General features: G+C 40.8%; 1 protein-coding gene across 3 annotated transcripts; it reads right to left on the minus strand.

Annotated features, from left to right (window-relative positions):
* Nucleotides 1-936: 936 nt before the first annotated feature.
* On the minus strand, nt 937-10575 carry LOC118377452 (cytochrome c oxidase subunit 5A, mitochondrial-like). Of its 3 annotated transcripts, none has more exons than XM_035764364.1 (5): nt 9149-9287; nt 7417-7536; nt 3355-3476; nt 2943-3060; nt 937-1795 (listed from the first exon to the last, which is right to left on the minus strand). In XM_035764364.1, the coding sequence occupies exons 1-4, from the start codon at nt 9270-9272 to the stop codon at nt 2953-2955; spliced, it is 474 nt and encodes a 157-aa protein (XP_035620257.1). In that variant the 5' UTR covers nt 9273-9287; the 3' UTR covers nt 937-1795; nt 2943-2952. The 3 variants fall into 3 exon arrangements, with proteins under 3 accessions (XP_035620257.1, XP_035620258.1, XP_035620256.1); XM_035764365.2 differs by lacking the exons at nt 937-1795; nt 9149-9287 and adding exons at nt 1905-2103; nt 10388-10575; XM_035764363.2 differs by lacking the exon at nt 937-1795 and adding an exon at nt 1905-2103.
* Between the last annotated feature and the right edge of the window lie 3889 nt (nt 10576-14464).

Raw genomic sequence — 14464 nt, forward strand, 5'->3', positions numbered from 1 at the left:
TTAAAAATCCGTTAAAGTACTTGTTAAATTCAGGACTCGATTCTGCTCCCTGGTGGCATAAACACACTAACATGACGGACTTCATCACCAGTTGCTATAGTCACGGTAGAGCAGTGCAAGAGTCATTCGTTTAGTGGTAGGCTTATACGTTCTCTGGTGCTATAGCGCTACTCGAATGCAATATAAGGAATTAAAAGCAAATCATTCAGGTCACGGTTGGACGAAATAACTCAGAGACCATGGACAGAGGAAGAAGCGAAAGTGAGAGGTTTCTCTGCCCAAAATATGTCCACGAAAATAAACCCCAAAGCAGTGGTGAAAAAAGTACTGTCGTACCTGAGTAAAAGATGACCTAAGTAAAAACATAAAAAATGACTAAAATAAAATGCACCCAGTAAAATTACTTGAGTATAAGTATTTGGTTTTAAATATACTTAAGTATCAAAAGTAAATGGAATTACTAAAATGTTTGTTTTTTTTATTTTAAACTGCATTGTTGGTTAAGGGCTTGTAAAGTAAGCATTTCACTGTAAGGTCTACACCTATTGTATTCGGCGCATGTAACAAAATACAATTTGATAAAAGTATAAATAATTTTAACTTCCTTATATTAAGCAAACCAGACAGCACACATTTGTTATTTTTATTGACGGATAGCCAGGGACACACTCCAACACTCAGACATAATTTACAAACGGAGCGTTTGTGTTTGGAGTCCGTCAGATCAGATGCAGTAGGGATGACCAGGGATGTTCTCTTGATAAGTGTGTGAATTGGACCATTTTCCTGTCAAAATGTAACGACTACATTTGGGTGTCAGAGAAAATGTATGGAGTAAAAAAAAAACATTTTATTTAGGAATGTAGTGAAGTAAAAGTTGCCAAAAATATATATCAATATTAAAGTAGAAATACAAAACAAAAACTACATCAGTAGTACTTTAAAATATTTTTATTTAAGTACTTTACATTTACAACATTGCCCAGAAGTGAGGAGTTTTGTATGGAGGTCTATGAGAGTCTTATTTGGTAAACCAAAAAAAAAAAGGTAATTGCTCATTTGCTGCTTGGAGGTTTATTTGATTGAATAGATGTTTGTAATGTTTAGGTTCTTATACATGCACTGAGTGGCTGCCCATGCTGTCACAGATGCTATAACAACACTGATACAAATGAGTCCTCTATCTATCTCTATGGCTTGGTCACCTTTTGGCAACTTACCCAAAAACAAACTTATCAGAGTTGTCATCAGCCTGTTGTCAGAGAGACTAAATCACAGATAATGCGTTTTAGCATGGACATTGCCAGAGGGCTTCTACCATTTTAAAGTAGTCAACGAGGTGGCAATTCCTGAGTTGAGCAGTCAGACAATGATGAAAATGGACTACTTTAAAATGACTAGAATGGTCCTTGCAAATGGGTCCTAGACTTCCTGACAGACCGCACCCACCCCCTCAACGATCAATTACAATAATGGCCTACCAGGGAAGAGTGGGTTAAACCGCCTTGTTCAGAGGCAGAATTAGATTTTTACCTTGTCAGCTCGGGGATCCGCTCCAGCAACCTTGCGATTACCGGCCCAAAGCTCTTACCACTTGGCTACCTGCCGCCCCAGCAGACGTGAGGCATTTTGGTTAAACTGTGACTGATCTACAAATAATTAATAGTTCTTTATGACGCAAGGCAATCCGTAGTTCAGTCAGTCGGCAATCACATAGGGCGGAGCACAACTGGCCCAGCATCGTCCGGGTTAGGGTTTGGCCGGTGTAGGCCATCCTTGTTCTTAACAGACTTCCCTAGTTACATTTAAAAACGGGAAGAAAATAATAATAAAAATCACCTGCAATGTTGAAATGCAAACATATCTAAAATGATACCAAGAAGAACATTTGACACAAAAAAATTAAAAAATGTATTTTTTTCCTTTATTAGGTTCATCAATATTTTACAAGCAAAAGAACTTAATAAAGGCCCAAATTAAATATCACATTTATACGAGGAAAAGACGAAGTACAAGGTTCCCAGAGAGACAACAGCAGCCCAGAGAGTCCCAGAGAAAACAGCAGCCCAGAGAGTCCCAGAGAAAACAGCAGCCCAGAGAAAACTAGGGAGGAAGACATTATTTCAGTTAAGAGAACAGGCCTGGACAGGTGTAAGCAGTATTGCTGCATTTCCACCAGGCCTATATAAGGGTAGGTAATATACAAGATGGAGCCATCGCCATATTGCTTACACCTATCCAATCCTCTAAGATCTATACAACTGCCTAGGGCGTGACTCATGTAGTCTTTAACTAGGCCCGAAGGGCCGCACTGAAAATGGGTTATATTTATTTGCTGTCAATTTGCCCTAAGACACTCCTCCACTCATTGGTTTTAGATTGTAAAAGCATAAAACAAATCTAGCTTTCAGTTCAGTGATTACCAGCAAGCTGGACACAGTAAAAATAATAATTATAATTTCTACACCAGTTTCAATTCGGTTTTAGTTATTTGAAAGCATATTGAGTTTCCCCCCAATATAAATATTATTTAAAATGACAAACAAAACGTGTGCCGATTAGACAGGCTGAATCGGGCTGTATGTTTGACACCCCTTTCCTAGGCCTGTAGGGGTTCATTTGGGATTCAGGGTATAAAGACTGTAATAAACTGGGTGGTTCGAATGCTGATTGGCTGACAACCGGAATATCAGACCGTACACCACAGGTATGACAAAACATTTATTTTTACTGTTCTAATTACATCGGTAACCAGTTTATAATAGCAATAAGGTACCTCAGGGGTTTGTGGTATATGGCCAATATACAACGGCTATGGGCTGTGTCCTAGCACTCCGTGTTGCATCGTGCTTAAGAATAGCCCTTAGCCGTGGTATATTGGCCATATACCACACTCCCTCGGCCCTTATTGCTTAGACAGTGCATGGCCATTGGATACCTACCCATCTATACTTAGTCCATGCCAAGCTCTTCAGGTGTAGAGATACCGAGCTCATCTAGTGTTGGTCGCAGCTCCTGAATTAAGTATGGGTAGATTTTTTTGTGGGGGCCAGATTTGTCCTGGGGGAAACAACATAAACCAACTGCTTTGAGGAAAATGTCAGGGACGATGTGTAGCAAAACATACACACACACACATATATATATATATTTTGTTTATTTCTGGGGAGAATGATTACAACAAATATATATAAAATTGGGAGTTTGTAATATACCTCATGTTCAGAGTAAACATACAGAAAGGGGATAGACAAGTGACTAGGGGGGGGGGGGTCAAAGGGGTCATTGCCATTCAACACATGTTCTTCTAGAACTGATCGTTATCATTTTGAAGAGGAGCATCCTCCAACTCACCTTGACAGCCTCCAGGATACGTATGGCGCTAGCCAGGTCATTTAATCTGCGGCAGGCTCGGAGAGCTGCTTCCAGGATCTTAGGCTCAGGCACCAGGTCGTATCCAATCAGCGTGTTCATCCCTAGACAAACAACGCCAGGGTTAGTTACCACAGGATGATAGAAGAGGTCTACTTTTCACAACAGTTGCTTTTTTAAAACTAATGATGGCAAGTCACTTGAGACTCCAAAAGGATAGATTTGTTCACTCAAATCATTCCTTAAAAATGTTTTTGCTCATCTAGGGCACTGGTTCTGCCATACTACCATTACCCCTGGGGAAGACTCAGGGCAGAGGAAAATATGATTGGGGTTCAGTAACCAGGACAGGTTGAGCATAGGGTTGGCATGGTGACTATCTTACCGCCACATCGGCAGTCGCAAGTCATGGCAACTAGGCTTCTCCAAAATGCTCTGATGGTCATTCATAACCTACAAAAACTTGCTGATGGCCTGGTACTCAGTGCTCTATTTTCCCTCTCATCTCTGACAAAAAAAATAATAACTTTTTACATTTTACCTTTATTTAACCAGGCAAGTCAGTTAAGAACAAATTCTTATTTTCAATAACGGCCTAGGAACAGTGGGTTAACTGCATGTTCAGGGGCAGAATGACAGATTTATACCTTGTCAGCTCGGGGGTTTGAACTTGCAACAGTCCGGTTACTAGTCCAACGCTCTAACCACTAGGCTACCCTGCTGACATCAATGCTAATGAAATATATATTTTTTTATTAAATAAAAACAGAGCCCTGGCATTGAGTTGAAGCACCTGTTCAGCGAGAGCCAGCTCCTCATTGCTGGTTGATGCATGGATTGAGTGAGAAAGTTGATGGCCTGTATTAAAAAGATCACATTAGCATTCTACAGGCTAGGCCCATTTATTTCTCAACTTGGCTAATATTAATGAATTAATATCGCACCGCGTCACGACAAGAGTAGCATACCTGGCTGGCATGAAAATTAACTGCAGGAAGAGAGTCCTCTATTCGCTATTCAAGTGCATACCCGTATTTCATAAATGTTTTCCATCCCGAGAATAAATCACTTTACTCTCGGGTAACCAAGAATTTCCCGCTAAAACTGTAAGTGTCATTCAAAAGTATATAAATATGTCTGGATTTGATTATAGCTTTTGGTATAAAATTCAAGCCCGATGCTACCGGAGCCTCACGAGCCATACATGAAATACATTTTAGGAGTACTATATAACAAAAAAATATATTTATTAATGAGCTCAAGGAAGCCCTAAATGATTGTGGCGTTATCCAATACATATGATAAAGGCTACTGCAAATTACGCACGAGAGGAAAACCATAAAAGCCCATAGATGGAGCTAGCTATATGTTCTCTTGGGTAAATCAATTAAACTAGCTCCATTAGGCTAATCTTTGAGTGAACTGTATTACTGTATCATACAGACAGGAATCATTTAAACCATGCTAAAGCAAGTAGAAGCTAGCGAATTTGATTATAATAGGGCCTATTTGTATAATTAGTAGGCTGACATGTATACAGAGCATTCGGAAAGTATTCAGGCCCCTTGACCTTTTACTCACATTGTTACGTTACAGCCTTGTTCTAAAATAAATTACATGTATATTTTCCACCCTCTGTCGACACACAATACACACTAAATGACTAATCGAAAACAGGTTTAGAAATGGTTTGCCTGTTTATAAAAACTAAACAGAAATACTTTATTTACTTAAAGTATTCAGACTCTTTGCTATGAGACTCGAAATTGAGCTCAGGTGCATCCTGTTTCAATTGATCATCCTTGAGATGTTTCTACAACTAGGAGACCACCTCTGGTAAATTCAATTGATTAGACAATTTGTAAAAAGGCACACACCTGTCTATATTAGGTCCCACAGTTGACAGTGCATGTCAAGAGCAAAAACCAACCCATGAGGACGAAAGAATTGTCCGTAGAGCACAGAGACTGTGTCGAGGCACAGATCTGGGGAAGGGCACAAAAACATGTTTGCAGAATTGAAGGTCCCCAAGAACACATTGGCTCCATAATTCTTAAATGGAAGTTTGGAACCACCAAGACTCTTCCTAGATCTGGCCGCCCGGCCAAACTGAGCAATCAGGGGGAGAAGGTCCTTGGTCAGGGAGGTGACCAAGAACCGGATGGGCACTCTGACAGAGCTTCAGAGTTCCTCTGTGGAGATGGTTGTCCTTCTGGAAGGTTCTCCCATCTCTGCAGCACGGCACTAATCAGGCCTTTATAGTAGTGGCCAGACGGCATGACAGCCCGCTTGGAATTTTCCGAAAGGCACCTGAAGGACTCTCAGACCATGAAACAAGATTCTCTGGTCTGATGAAACCAAGATGAACTCTTTGGCCCGAATGCCAAGCGTCACGCCTGGAGGAAACCTGGCACCGTCCTAATGGCGAAGCATGGTGGTGAAAGCATGATGTTTTTCAGCAGCAGCGACTGGGAGACTAGTCAGGATCGAGGGAAAGATTAATGGAGCAAAGTACAGAGAGATCCTTGATGAAAACCTTCTCCAGAGCACTCAGGACCTCAGACTGGGACGATGGTTCACCTTCCATCAGGACAACAACCCTAAGCACACAGCCAAGACAACGCAGGAGTGGCTTCGGGACAAGTCTCAATGTCCTTGAGTGGCCCAGCCAGAGCCGGGACTTGAACCCGATCAAACATCTCTGGAGACCTGAAAATAGCTGTGTAGCGAAGCTCCCCATCCAACTTGACAGAACTTGAGAGAATCTGCAGAGAAGAAATGTGGAAAAGCTCCAAATACAGGTGTGCCAAGCGTGTAGTGTCACACCCAAGAAGACTCCAGGCTGTAATCGTTGCTTTAACAAAGTACTGACTAACGGGTCTGAATACTTATGTAAATGTAATATAAGTTTTGTTAATAAATTAGCAAGAATGTCTAACCACCATAAAAATTTTAAAAAAGGATCATTCAACACATTCGTAGGTTATATGTAAATACCAAATAAAAATGGAGAACAGTCCGATGGTGAGAATAACATCAAGTCCTTGTCACATTGTGAATGAGAGACTGATTGTGTCTAGTCTGACCAATTAACTGAGCAGAGGTCATGCCTTTCACGCAACTTTTTTCAAAACATATTTAGTTTTATCACGCAGCCTAAGAATGTATTAGAAACCAAAAACATTTGGCCTAAGGTTCGTATCACAACTAAAGTTGCATTAAAATATTATTATTTCTTACTTTAAAGTAAAGCATATAGGAGGACCTGTTTCAAATAATAATTTTGTTAACCGTTCAACTCCTCCGGAAATCATATCTTCTATTTTATTTCAGCCACGTTCAATTTTATTAGTCTTACTATAAAATAATCATTAGCAAATCTTGTCTGCTAACTTAACTAGTGTAGCCTACAGCCATATGGCATAACCAGATCAGGGCCCAACATAAGGATGACTCAGAATACGGTATTCTGTTCTTCTGAAATACGACATTTTCACAACACATTTCTTGAGAACTTTTAGTATGTTGGTCTGTTATAAAGCCCCTTTGTGTGGAAAAACTCATTCTGATTGGCTGAGCCTGGCTCCCAAAGTGGGTTAGCCTCAGCCCTCCCGGACCCACCCATGGCTGCGCCCCTTGACTGAACCTTATATGAAATGTAATTAAGCCAAATATTTTATATTGGTGCATTTATATTTTTGTTGAGTATAAATGGATTTATTAGACTTTCAATTGTAGATGTTCCAAAAGTCTGCATCAGTGGTTTGTAGGCTATGAGTGAAGATGCTAAACATGCTTTGTTAATTACCGGTCAATTACCATGAGACCAGCAGTTATTTGCATGACAGTTACCGGCTGACAAAATGTCATGACTTCCACAACCCTAGTTGAGAACTACTGATATCTAGTCAACTGTATATAGAGATTTACACACACATAAAAACATACACACACACGCTCTCTCTTCCAAGTAATCAATGCAGCTGTGCACTATGCTCTTCGTCATAATCGTAGGGCTGACCATGTGATTTCATCGTCACCCACCTTTCCTCAGCTCCCACGCATCAATATCTGCCTTGTTAAAATAGGTTACCCAGCGGGCATCAAACTCCTCGTCCGATTCCAGCTTCCCACCATGGGCGTAACACCTCTGGACCAGGGGAGCTGCAGGAAAAGATACAGGGATTATTAAAGAAAAATGTCACCTCAGTCTTATACCACCACGGATTTTGGGAGTCTTCCCCAAAGAAAAGAGGTGGGGCTTAGAGAGCCTATAGTCTGACTAGAGCATCGCCTCAGACTCTATGCAGGGCCACAGAGCACTTTCATTGCCACAGATATTCAGATCCTAGTTCAAAACATAGGAGGGGCTGAGTATGCATAGCAACAACACTTGGGCTGCTCAGCTACTCGCTGTTTATTATCTATGCATAGTCACTTCACCCCTACAAACACGAACTTACTTAACTGTACCACCGCAAATTAACTCGGTACCCCCTGTATATAGCCTCATTATTGTTAACTTATTGTGTTACTTTAGTCTATTTGGTAAATATTTTCTAAACTCCATTTCTGGAACTGCATTGTTGGTTAAGGGCTTGTAAGTAAGCATTTCATGGTAAGGTCTACACCGGTTGTAATTTGGCGCATATGACAAATATTTTTGTTGATTTAACTACTCTAAACTCCGATAAATCGCGAACATTGTGAAATAATTTGTCTTATATTTGATGAGGTTGAATCACTACTGACAGACACCATGTTATGATTTTAGACAGATGGGACTTTACTGCGCAGCAAGCAGAGCACTAAGCTTCTAAATGATCCATTTAGTGATAACCGAGCCCTGCCCGTACCCTAGCTATTGATGGGGGGGGGAGAAAAAAGAGAACAGGCCCTACCCTGATGTATAAAGTCAGGGGTCGGGTAGCAGAGCCAACACTAGTCAAGTGTATTTAGCTACATCTACTAGGGCTGTAGATGTAAATAAAGTAAAAACTGACAGTGTACATGCATGACCAGTGTATTTGCATGACCTAGCTAGATGGCAGTCATGGCACCATTAATGGTTAAATTGTTCACAGTCCAACAGGGTGAGGGAATGGAAGGCAGGTTTGACGGCACCGTCAATTATAGCCTGACGACTGACTAAATGCGCTGTCGTTCCCTTACATACTTCAGTCTGAGACGGCCATCATTTTAGTCATTTAAGGTGATGAGGAGTGTTGTACAAAGTAATCAGCAATTGGATCATCTAACCAATCAGAGTATCAAAGTCATTAACTATTTTTTTTTTTTTTTTTTTTTTTTTTAAATGCTGCTTTACCCACCTGTGGGCTGGGTCTGATCCAACCAATCGGTTTCTGGACCAATCCGACAGACCCAAATGTGTGAGCTTTCAGTGCAGGGTCAGGGAGGTAACCAGAGTCATTGTGGAGAATATAATAACATCCGTGTTTGTCTGGAGCAAGGAGACTGGGTAGCCAGGCATTATTATGCTTTCTAAGAACCAAATATGTTCCAATATATGTTGAGCAAATATAGCTAACAAGTTATGCCATTTGCTATGGCTTGAGCTATGCAGTGCACTGCAGCACCTCACTCTAGAAAACCCTTAATATAACAGTAGGGGTTTCAGTGGTGGCCACGGTTGGTGAACTAAAATTCCGACGCTGTGTTAACGTTTTAAAGTCAATAATCGTCACTTGATAAATGGTTTTCAAACCATATACTGATATCTTTCATATCAGCGAGAAATAGTCTTAAAAACACTTACTGTAGCAGCTTTGCACATAAACTGTGTGTGTGCCTCCAGTTAAAGTGAACGACACGTCCTCCTCCCCAGTTACGCATAAGGCGTCTGCATCCTCCCCAGTCGAAACCGGTCGTACATATGACATCGTTTGTTCGTTTTGGACTTCGGGTTTTTTCGGATGTTCGGGCACAAATGATCTTGAGGAAAACGGAAGTACGGAGCCGAAGTCTACACCCCTTCATCGGTGATTGGTCAACAGTAGGGACTCTTCAATAAAAGTTAGTTTTCATGACAATTTTCTCATTGAAAAATCTTGCACCAAATATTATCTGAAATTGTGCAATTAAGATATCTGCAAAAACAAATTGACCGATTTCAGTTCTATTGAGGAAGTGGATACTGGCTTCAAATTGTAAAAAAAAAAAAAATGGACAGACAGTACTATTGCCGAAGGTATTTTAAGGGAGTAACATACACCGTCAGCTAAATTCGGCTAGGCACCAGCCACACCGAAGCCTTTACACCGGTGTTTGGAGCCACACCGAAGCCTTTACACCGGTGTTTGGAGCCCGCCAGCTAATTAGTACAGGTGGCCGCCCATGTTCAGAACGAGCTTCGGGGATCTTAAAATACCATCGTCAATAGGCACCAAATCAGTGAGCAGGTCTATTAATGGGTTATTATGCGGCAATGCACTATTAACCAGCAGTAGTTCGCTACAAGTTAGTTGAGCTGGTTTGCTAGCTAGAGTTGCTGCCTGTTTAGTACTAGTTAATGTTACAGTCCATTTAAAAGCACAATCTATTATCTCGAGTTGAACAACCATACCAGTCTATATGCAAACGTAAGCTAGTTAGACATGGCTGGCAAGTCATCTGCTATCCAGTGCTAATTCGCTAGCTAGTATTAGACAAATATAGGCCATGGTTATGGCATTAGATAGTTCACTTGCTAGTTACAGGCCTCACCTCAAGCAGTCGGTCATTGCAAGGACATCAATAAAATAAAAATGTTTTTAATCCACTTGAATATTACAGAGCGCTTTTAAACATTACATTTGTTTTAAGGATTAAAGGGATATAGGTCATCTAACACGTCTACCACTTGTAGTTCACCGAAAACGTGTATTTTGTAGTTATCCATTCGCAACTGATTGTGCTAGTAACATGCTAACGTAGCTAGCCAGCTAATAACGACTGCCGACAGTGATTTCCGCATGAACGTCCCAAACTACGAAATTAAGTGATAACACAATAATACCTGTAAGTCCGAGCTGTGGCCGTGTCAAACTCCGGGCACCGGACACTGAAAGTCGAACGGCGGCTCGAAACATGATGCAGGGACAGACAGTCAGCTAACGTTAGGGACAAGCAAATATAGATGGTTTCAGACTTCGACTCAAGGATGTTAGCTGGTAGCTCAATACCAAGTTCCCACGGCGCATGCGCAAGGTTATAAAAGTAACTCTCTCCACTCACGTTTAATACACAGTGCCCGCCTTCAGGAAGTATTCACACCCCTTGACTTTTTAAAATGTATTTTTCCCCCCTTACATTGGTTGTGTTACAGTCCGAATTTAAAGATTGAAAAATGTATATTGTGCCACTGATCTACACAATAACCCACAATGTCAAAGGGGAATTTTGTACAGACATTTTTACAAATTATTAAAAAGCTGAAAATGTTGAGCCAATAACTACTTGTAAGGGAGCGAACCGAGAGTAGCCAAGGGAGGTGATAGAATCAGGACCCATCATTGTACAAAAACAATACTTGGATTTATTAGAGATACTGAATTTCAAGACACATGGCTTGTCTCATACAGTTATCCATAGCAACAGTCAGCAAAAGAAAATTCACAAAAATGACAGATGACTGTGAGTCTAAAGCGCAGCCCCTCAATTGGGTTCCTGCTGCAGCTAAAACTAGGCCTAAATGCTAAACTGCATAACTAGGGATTACCCCTTATCCAATTCTGAACAAAGCCTAACTCTCCCCTTACTGGGACTAAAGATAGTCTACAAGAACAGCCTGAAACATGGCTGTCCAACCCACTTCCTGGAGAACTACAATCCTGTGAATTTTCAGTCCAATCCTAATTTAAAACACACCGGATTCTACTAATTAGCTGCTCAACAAGACCTTAACTAGCTGAATCAGATATGCTAAATTAGGGTTGGACTAAAAACCTACAGGACAGTAGATCTCCAAGAAGAGGGTTGGACTGAAAACCTACAGGACAGGACAGTAGCTCTCCAGGAAGAGGGTTGGGCAGCCCTGGCCTAAAGCAACTGCCTGTACATACAAGACACAACAAACTGCTATTGAGCACCTTGTTTAAAACAATTATAATAATGGTGTTCAACCCTGAGCTGGATGAAAAGGACAGAATTTAGCCATTTTCTCCTCAACCCCACCCACACTTATTAGCCAATGACAATAAGGTTTTAATTAGAACAACTTTACTTTGTTAATCAGACCAGGTAACACTATGCATGGTTTCCCAAACTCGGTCCTCGGGACCCCAAAGGGTACAAGTGTTGTTTTTTTGCCCCAACAACTAATCATCAAGATTTGATCATTTGAATCAGCTGTGTAGTGTTAGGGCAAAAAAACTAAACTTGCACCCTTTGGGGTCCTGAGGACAGAGTTTGGAAAACACTGCACTATACTGTTTTACCCACTTCATGTATAAACTATTCAAGGCCATCCTATTCGACTAATGTTGTACATATACTATTCTATCCTACGTATTCTATAGATATACTACATATTCTATCCACATACTGTCCATAATGTCTATACATCCCATCACATAGACATGTATATATATATATATTAGTACCAGTCAAAAGTTTGGACACAACTACTCATTCAAAGTTTTTATACATTGTAGAATAATATTGAAGACATCAAAACTATGAAAAAACACATATGGAATCATGTAGTAACCAAAAATTGTTTAACAAATCAAAATATATTCTATATTTGAGATTCTTCAAAGTAGCTACCCTTTGACTTGATGACAGCTTTGCACATTCTTGGCATTCTCTCAACCAGTTTCATGAGGTAGTCACCTGGAATGCATTTCAATTAACAGAAATACCTTGTTAAAAGTTAGTTCATGAAAATTCTTTCCTTTTTAATGCGTTTGAGCCAATCAGTTGTGTTGTGACAAGGTCGGGTTGGTATACAGAAGATAGCCCTATTTAGTAAAAGACCAAGTCCATATTAGGTCAAGAACAGCTCAAATAAGCAAAGAGAAACGACAGTCCCTCATTACTTTCAAATATGAAGGTCAGTCAATATGGAAAATTTCAATAACTTTTCAAGTTTCTTCAAGTGCAGTCACAAAAACCATCAAGCGCTATGATGAAACTGGCTCTCAAGGACCACCACAGGAAAGGAAGACCCAGAGTTACCTCTGCTGCAGAGAATACATTCAGAGTTTGAGTAACAGACACATCTCAACATCAACTGTTCAGAGGATACTGCATGAATCGGGCTTTCATGGTCGAATTGCTGCAAAGAAACCACTATTAAAGGACATCAGTAATAAGAAGAGACTTGCTTGGGCCAAGAAACACAAGCAATGGAGATTAGACTGTCCTTTGGTCTGACGAGTCCAAATTTGAGATTTTTGGTTACAACCGCCGTGTTTTTGTGAGATGCAGAGTAGGTGAACGGATGATCTCCGCATGAGTGGTGCCCACCGTGAAGCATGGAGGAGGAGGTGTGATGGGGTGGGGGTGCTTTGCTGGTGATACTGTTGGTGATTTATTTAGAATTCAAGGGACACTTAACCAGCATGGCTACCACAGCATTCTGCAGCGATACGACATCCCATCTGGTTTGCGCTTATTGAGACTATCATTTTTTTTCTTCAACAGGACAATGACCCAACACAGGCTGTGTAAGAGCTTTTGACCAAGAAGGAGAGTGATGGAGTGCTGGATCAGATGACCTGGCCTCCACAATCACCCGACCTCAACCCAATTGAGATGGTTTGGGATGAGTTGGACAGCAGAGTGAAGGCATTGCAGCCAACAAGTGCTCAGCCTATCTGGGAACTACTTCAAGACTGTTGGAAAAGCATTCCAGGTGAAGCTGGTTGAGAGAATGCCAACAGTATGCAAAGCTTTTTTATTTGTTTAACACTTTTTTGTGTTACTACATGATTCCATGTGTTATTTATAGTTTTGATGCCTTCACTATTATTCTACAATGTAGAAATTAAAGAAAACCCCTTGACTGAGTAGGTGTGTCCACACTTTTGACTGGTACCGTTCAAAAGTTTGGGGTCACTTAGAAATGTCCTTGTTTTTGAAAGAAAAGCACATGTTTTGTCCATTAAAATAACATCAAATTGATCAGAAATACAGTGTAGACATGGTTAATGTTGTAAATGACTATTGTAGCTGGAAATGGGGTATGTACATACGTTCACTGTGAGGACGACATCATCGATGCACATCGATTGATGAAGCCAGTGACTGATGTGGTGTAACTCCTCAATGCCATCGGAGGAATCACGGAACATATTCCAGTCTGTGCTAGATACCCAAATCATGCAGGGTTTCTGTGCAAAACAGTCCTGTAGCTTAGCATCTGCTTCCTCTGACCACTTTTTTTTAATTGATTTAGTGTGAGTTCAAGCCCTGGTCAGGATGGAATATGAATTTTGTCAGATAGGGTAATTTGGGGCTTGAACCCAAGAGGTTGGTACCCTGGGTGCTGGTACCCAAAATCGTGCAGGGTTTCTGTGCAAAACAGTCCTGTAGTTTAGCATCTGCTTCCTCTGACCACTTTTTTATTGATCTAGTCACTGGTGCTTCCTGCTTCATTAAAAAAATAATTTAGCTTGTAAGCAGGAATCAGGAGAATACAATTATGGTCAGATTTGCCAAATGGAGTGATGAGGGAGAGCATTGTATGTGTCTCTGTGTATAGGTGGTCCAGAGTTCTGGAGTATAGGTGGTCCAGAGTTCCTTTTCCTCTAGCTGCACATTTAACATGCTGATAGAAATTTGGTAAAACGGATTTAATTTTCCCTGCATTAAAGTCTCCGGCTACTAGGAGTGCCGCCTCTGGGTGAGCGTTTTCTTTTTTGCTTATGGTGGAATACAGCTCATTCAATGCTGTCTTAGTGCCAGCCTCTGCCTGTGGTGGTATCTAAACAGCTACAAAGAATACAGATTAAAACTATCTCGGTAGGTAGTGTGGTCTACAGTTTATCATGAGATACTCTACCTCAGATGAGCAGTAGCTCGAGACTTCCTAAGATGTCGTGCACCAGCTGTTGCTTACAAAAATACATAGATCACCGCCCCTTGTCTT

This window comes from Oncorhynchus keta, chromosome 26 (assembly GCF_023373465.1).
Source record: "Oncorhynchus keta strain PuntledgeMale-10-30-2019 chromosome 26, Oket_V2, whole genome shotgun sequence".
NCBI lineage: Eukaryota > Metazoa > Chordata > Actinopteri > Salmoniformes > Salmonidae > Oncorhynchus > Oncorhynchus keta.

Bases quoted from the DNA above. Each gene is read 5' to 3' on its own strand.
- LOC118377452 (XM_035764364.1), bottom strand. From the start codon at position 9,272: ATGTCATATGTACGACCGGTTTCGACTGGGGAGGATGCAGACGCCTTA. The intron at 7,537-9,148 runs GTAAGTGTTTTT...CTTTTCCTGCAG, and splicing joins TTATGTGCAAAGCTGCTACA to CTCCCCTGGTCCAGAGGTGT. The intron at 3,061-3,354 runs GTGAGTTGGAGG...TGTTTCCCCCAG, and splicing joins GTATCCTGGAGGCTGTCAAG to GACAAATCTGGCCCCCACAA.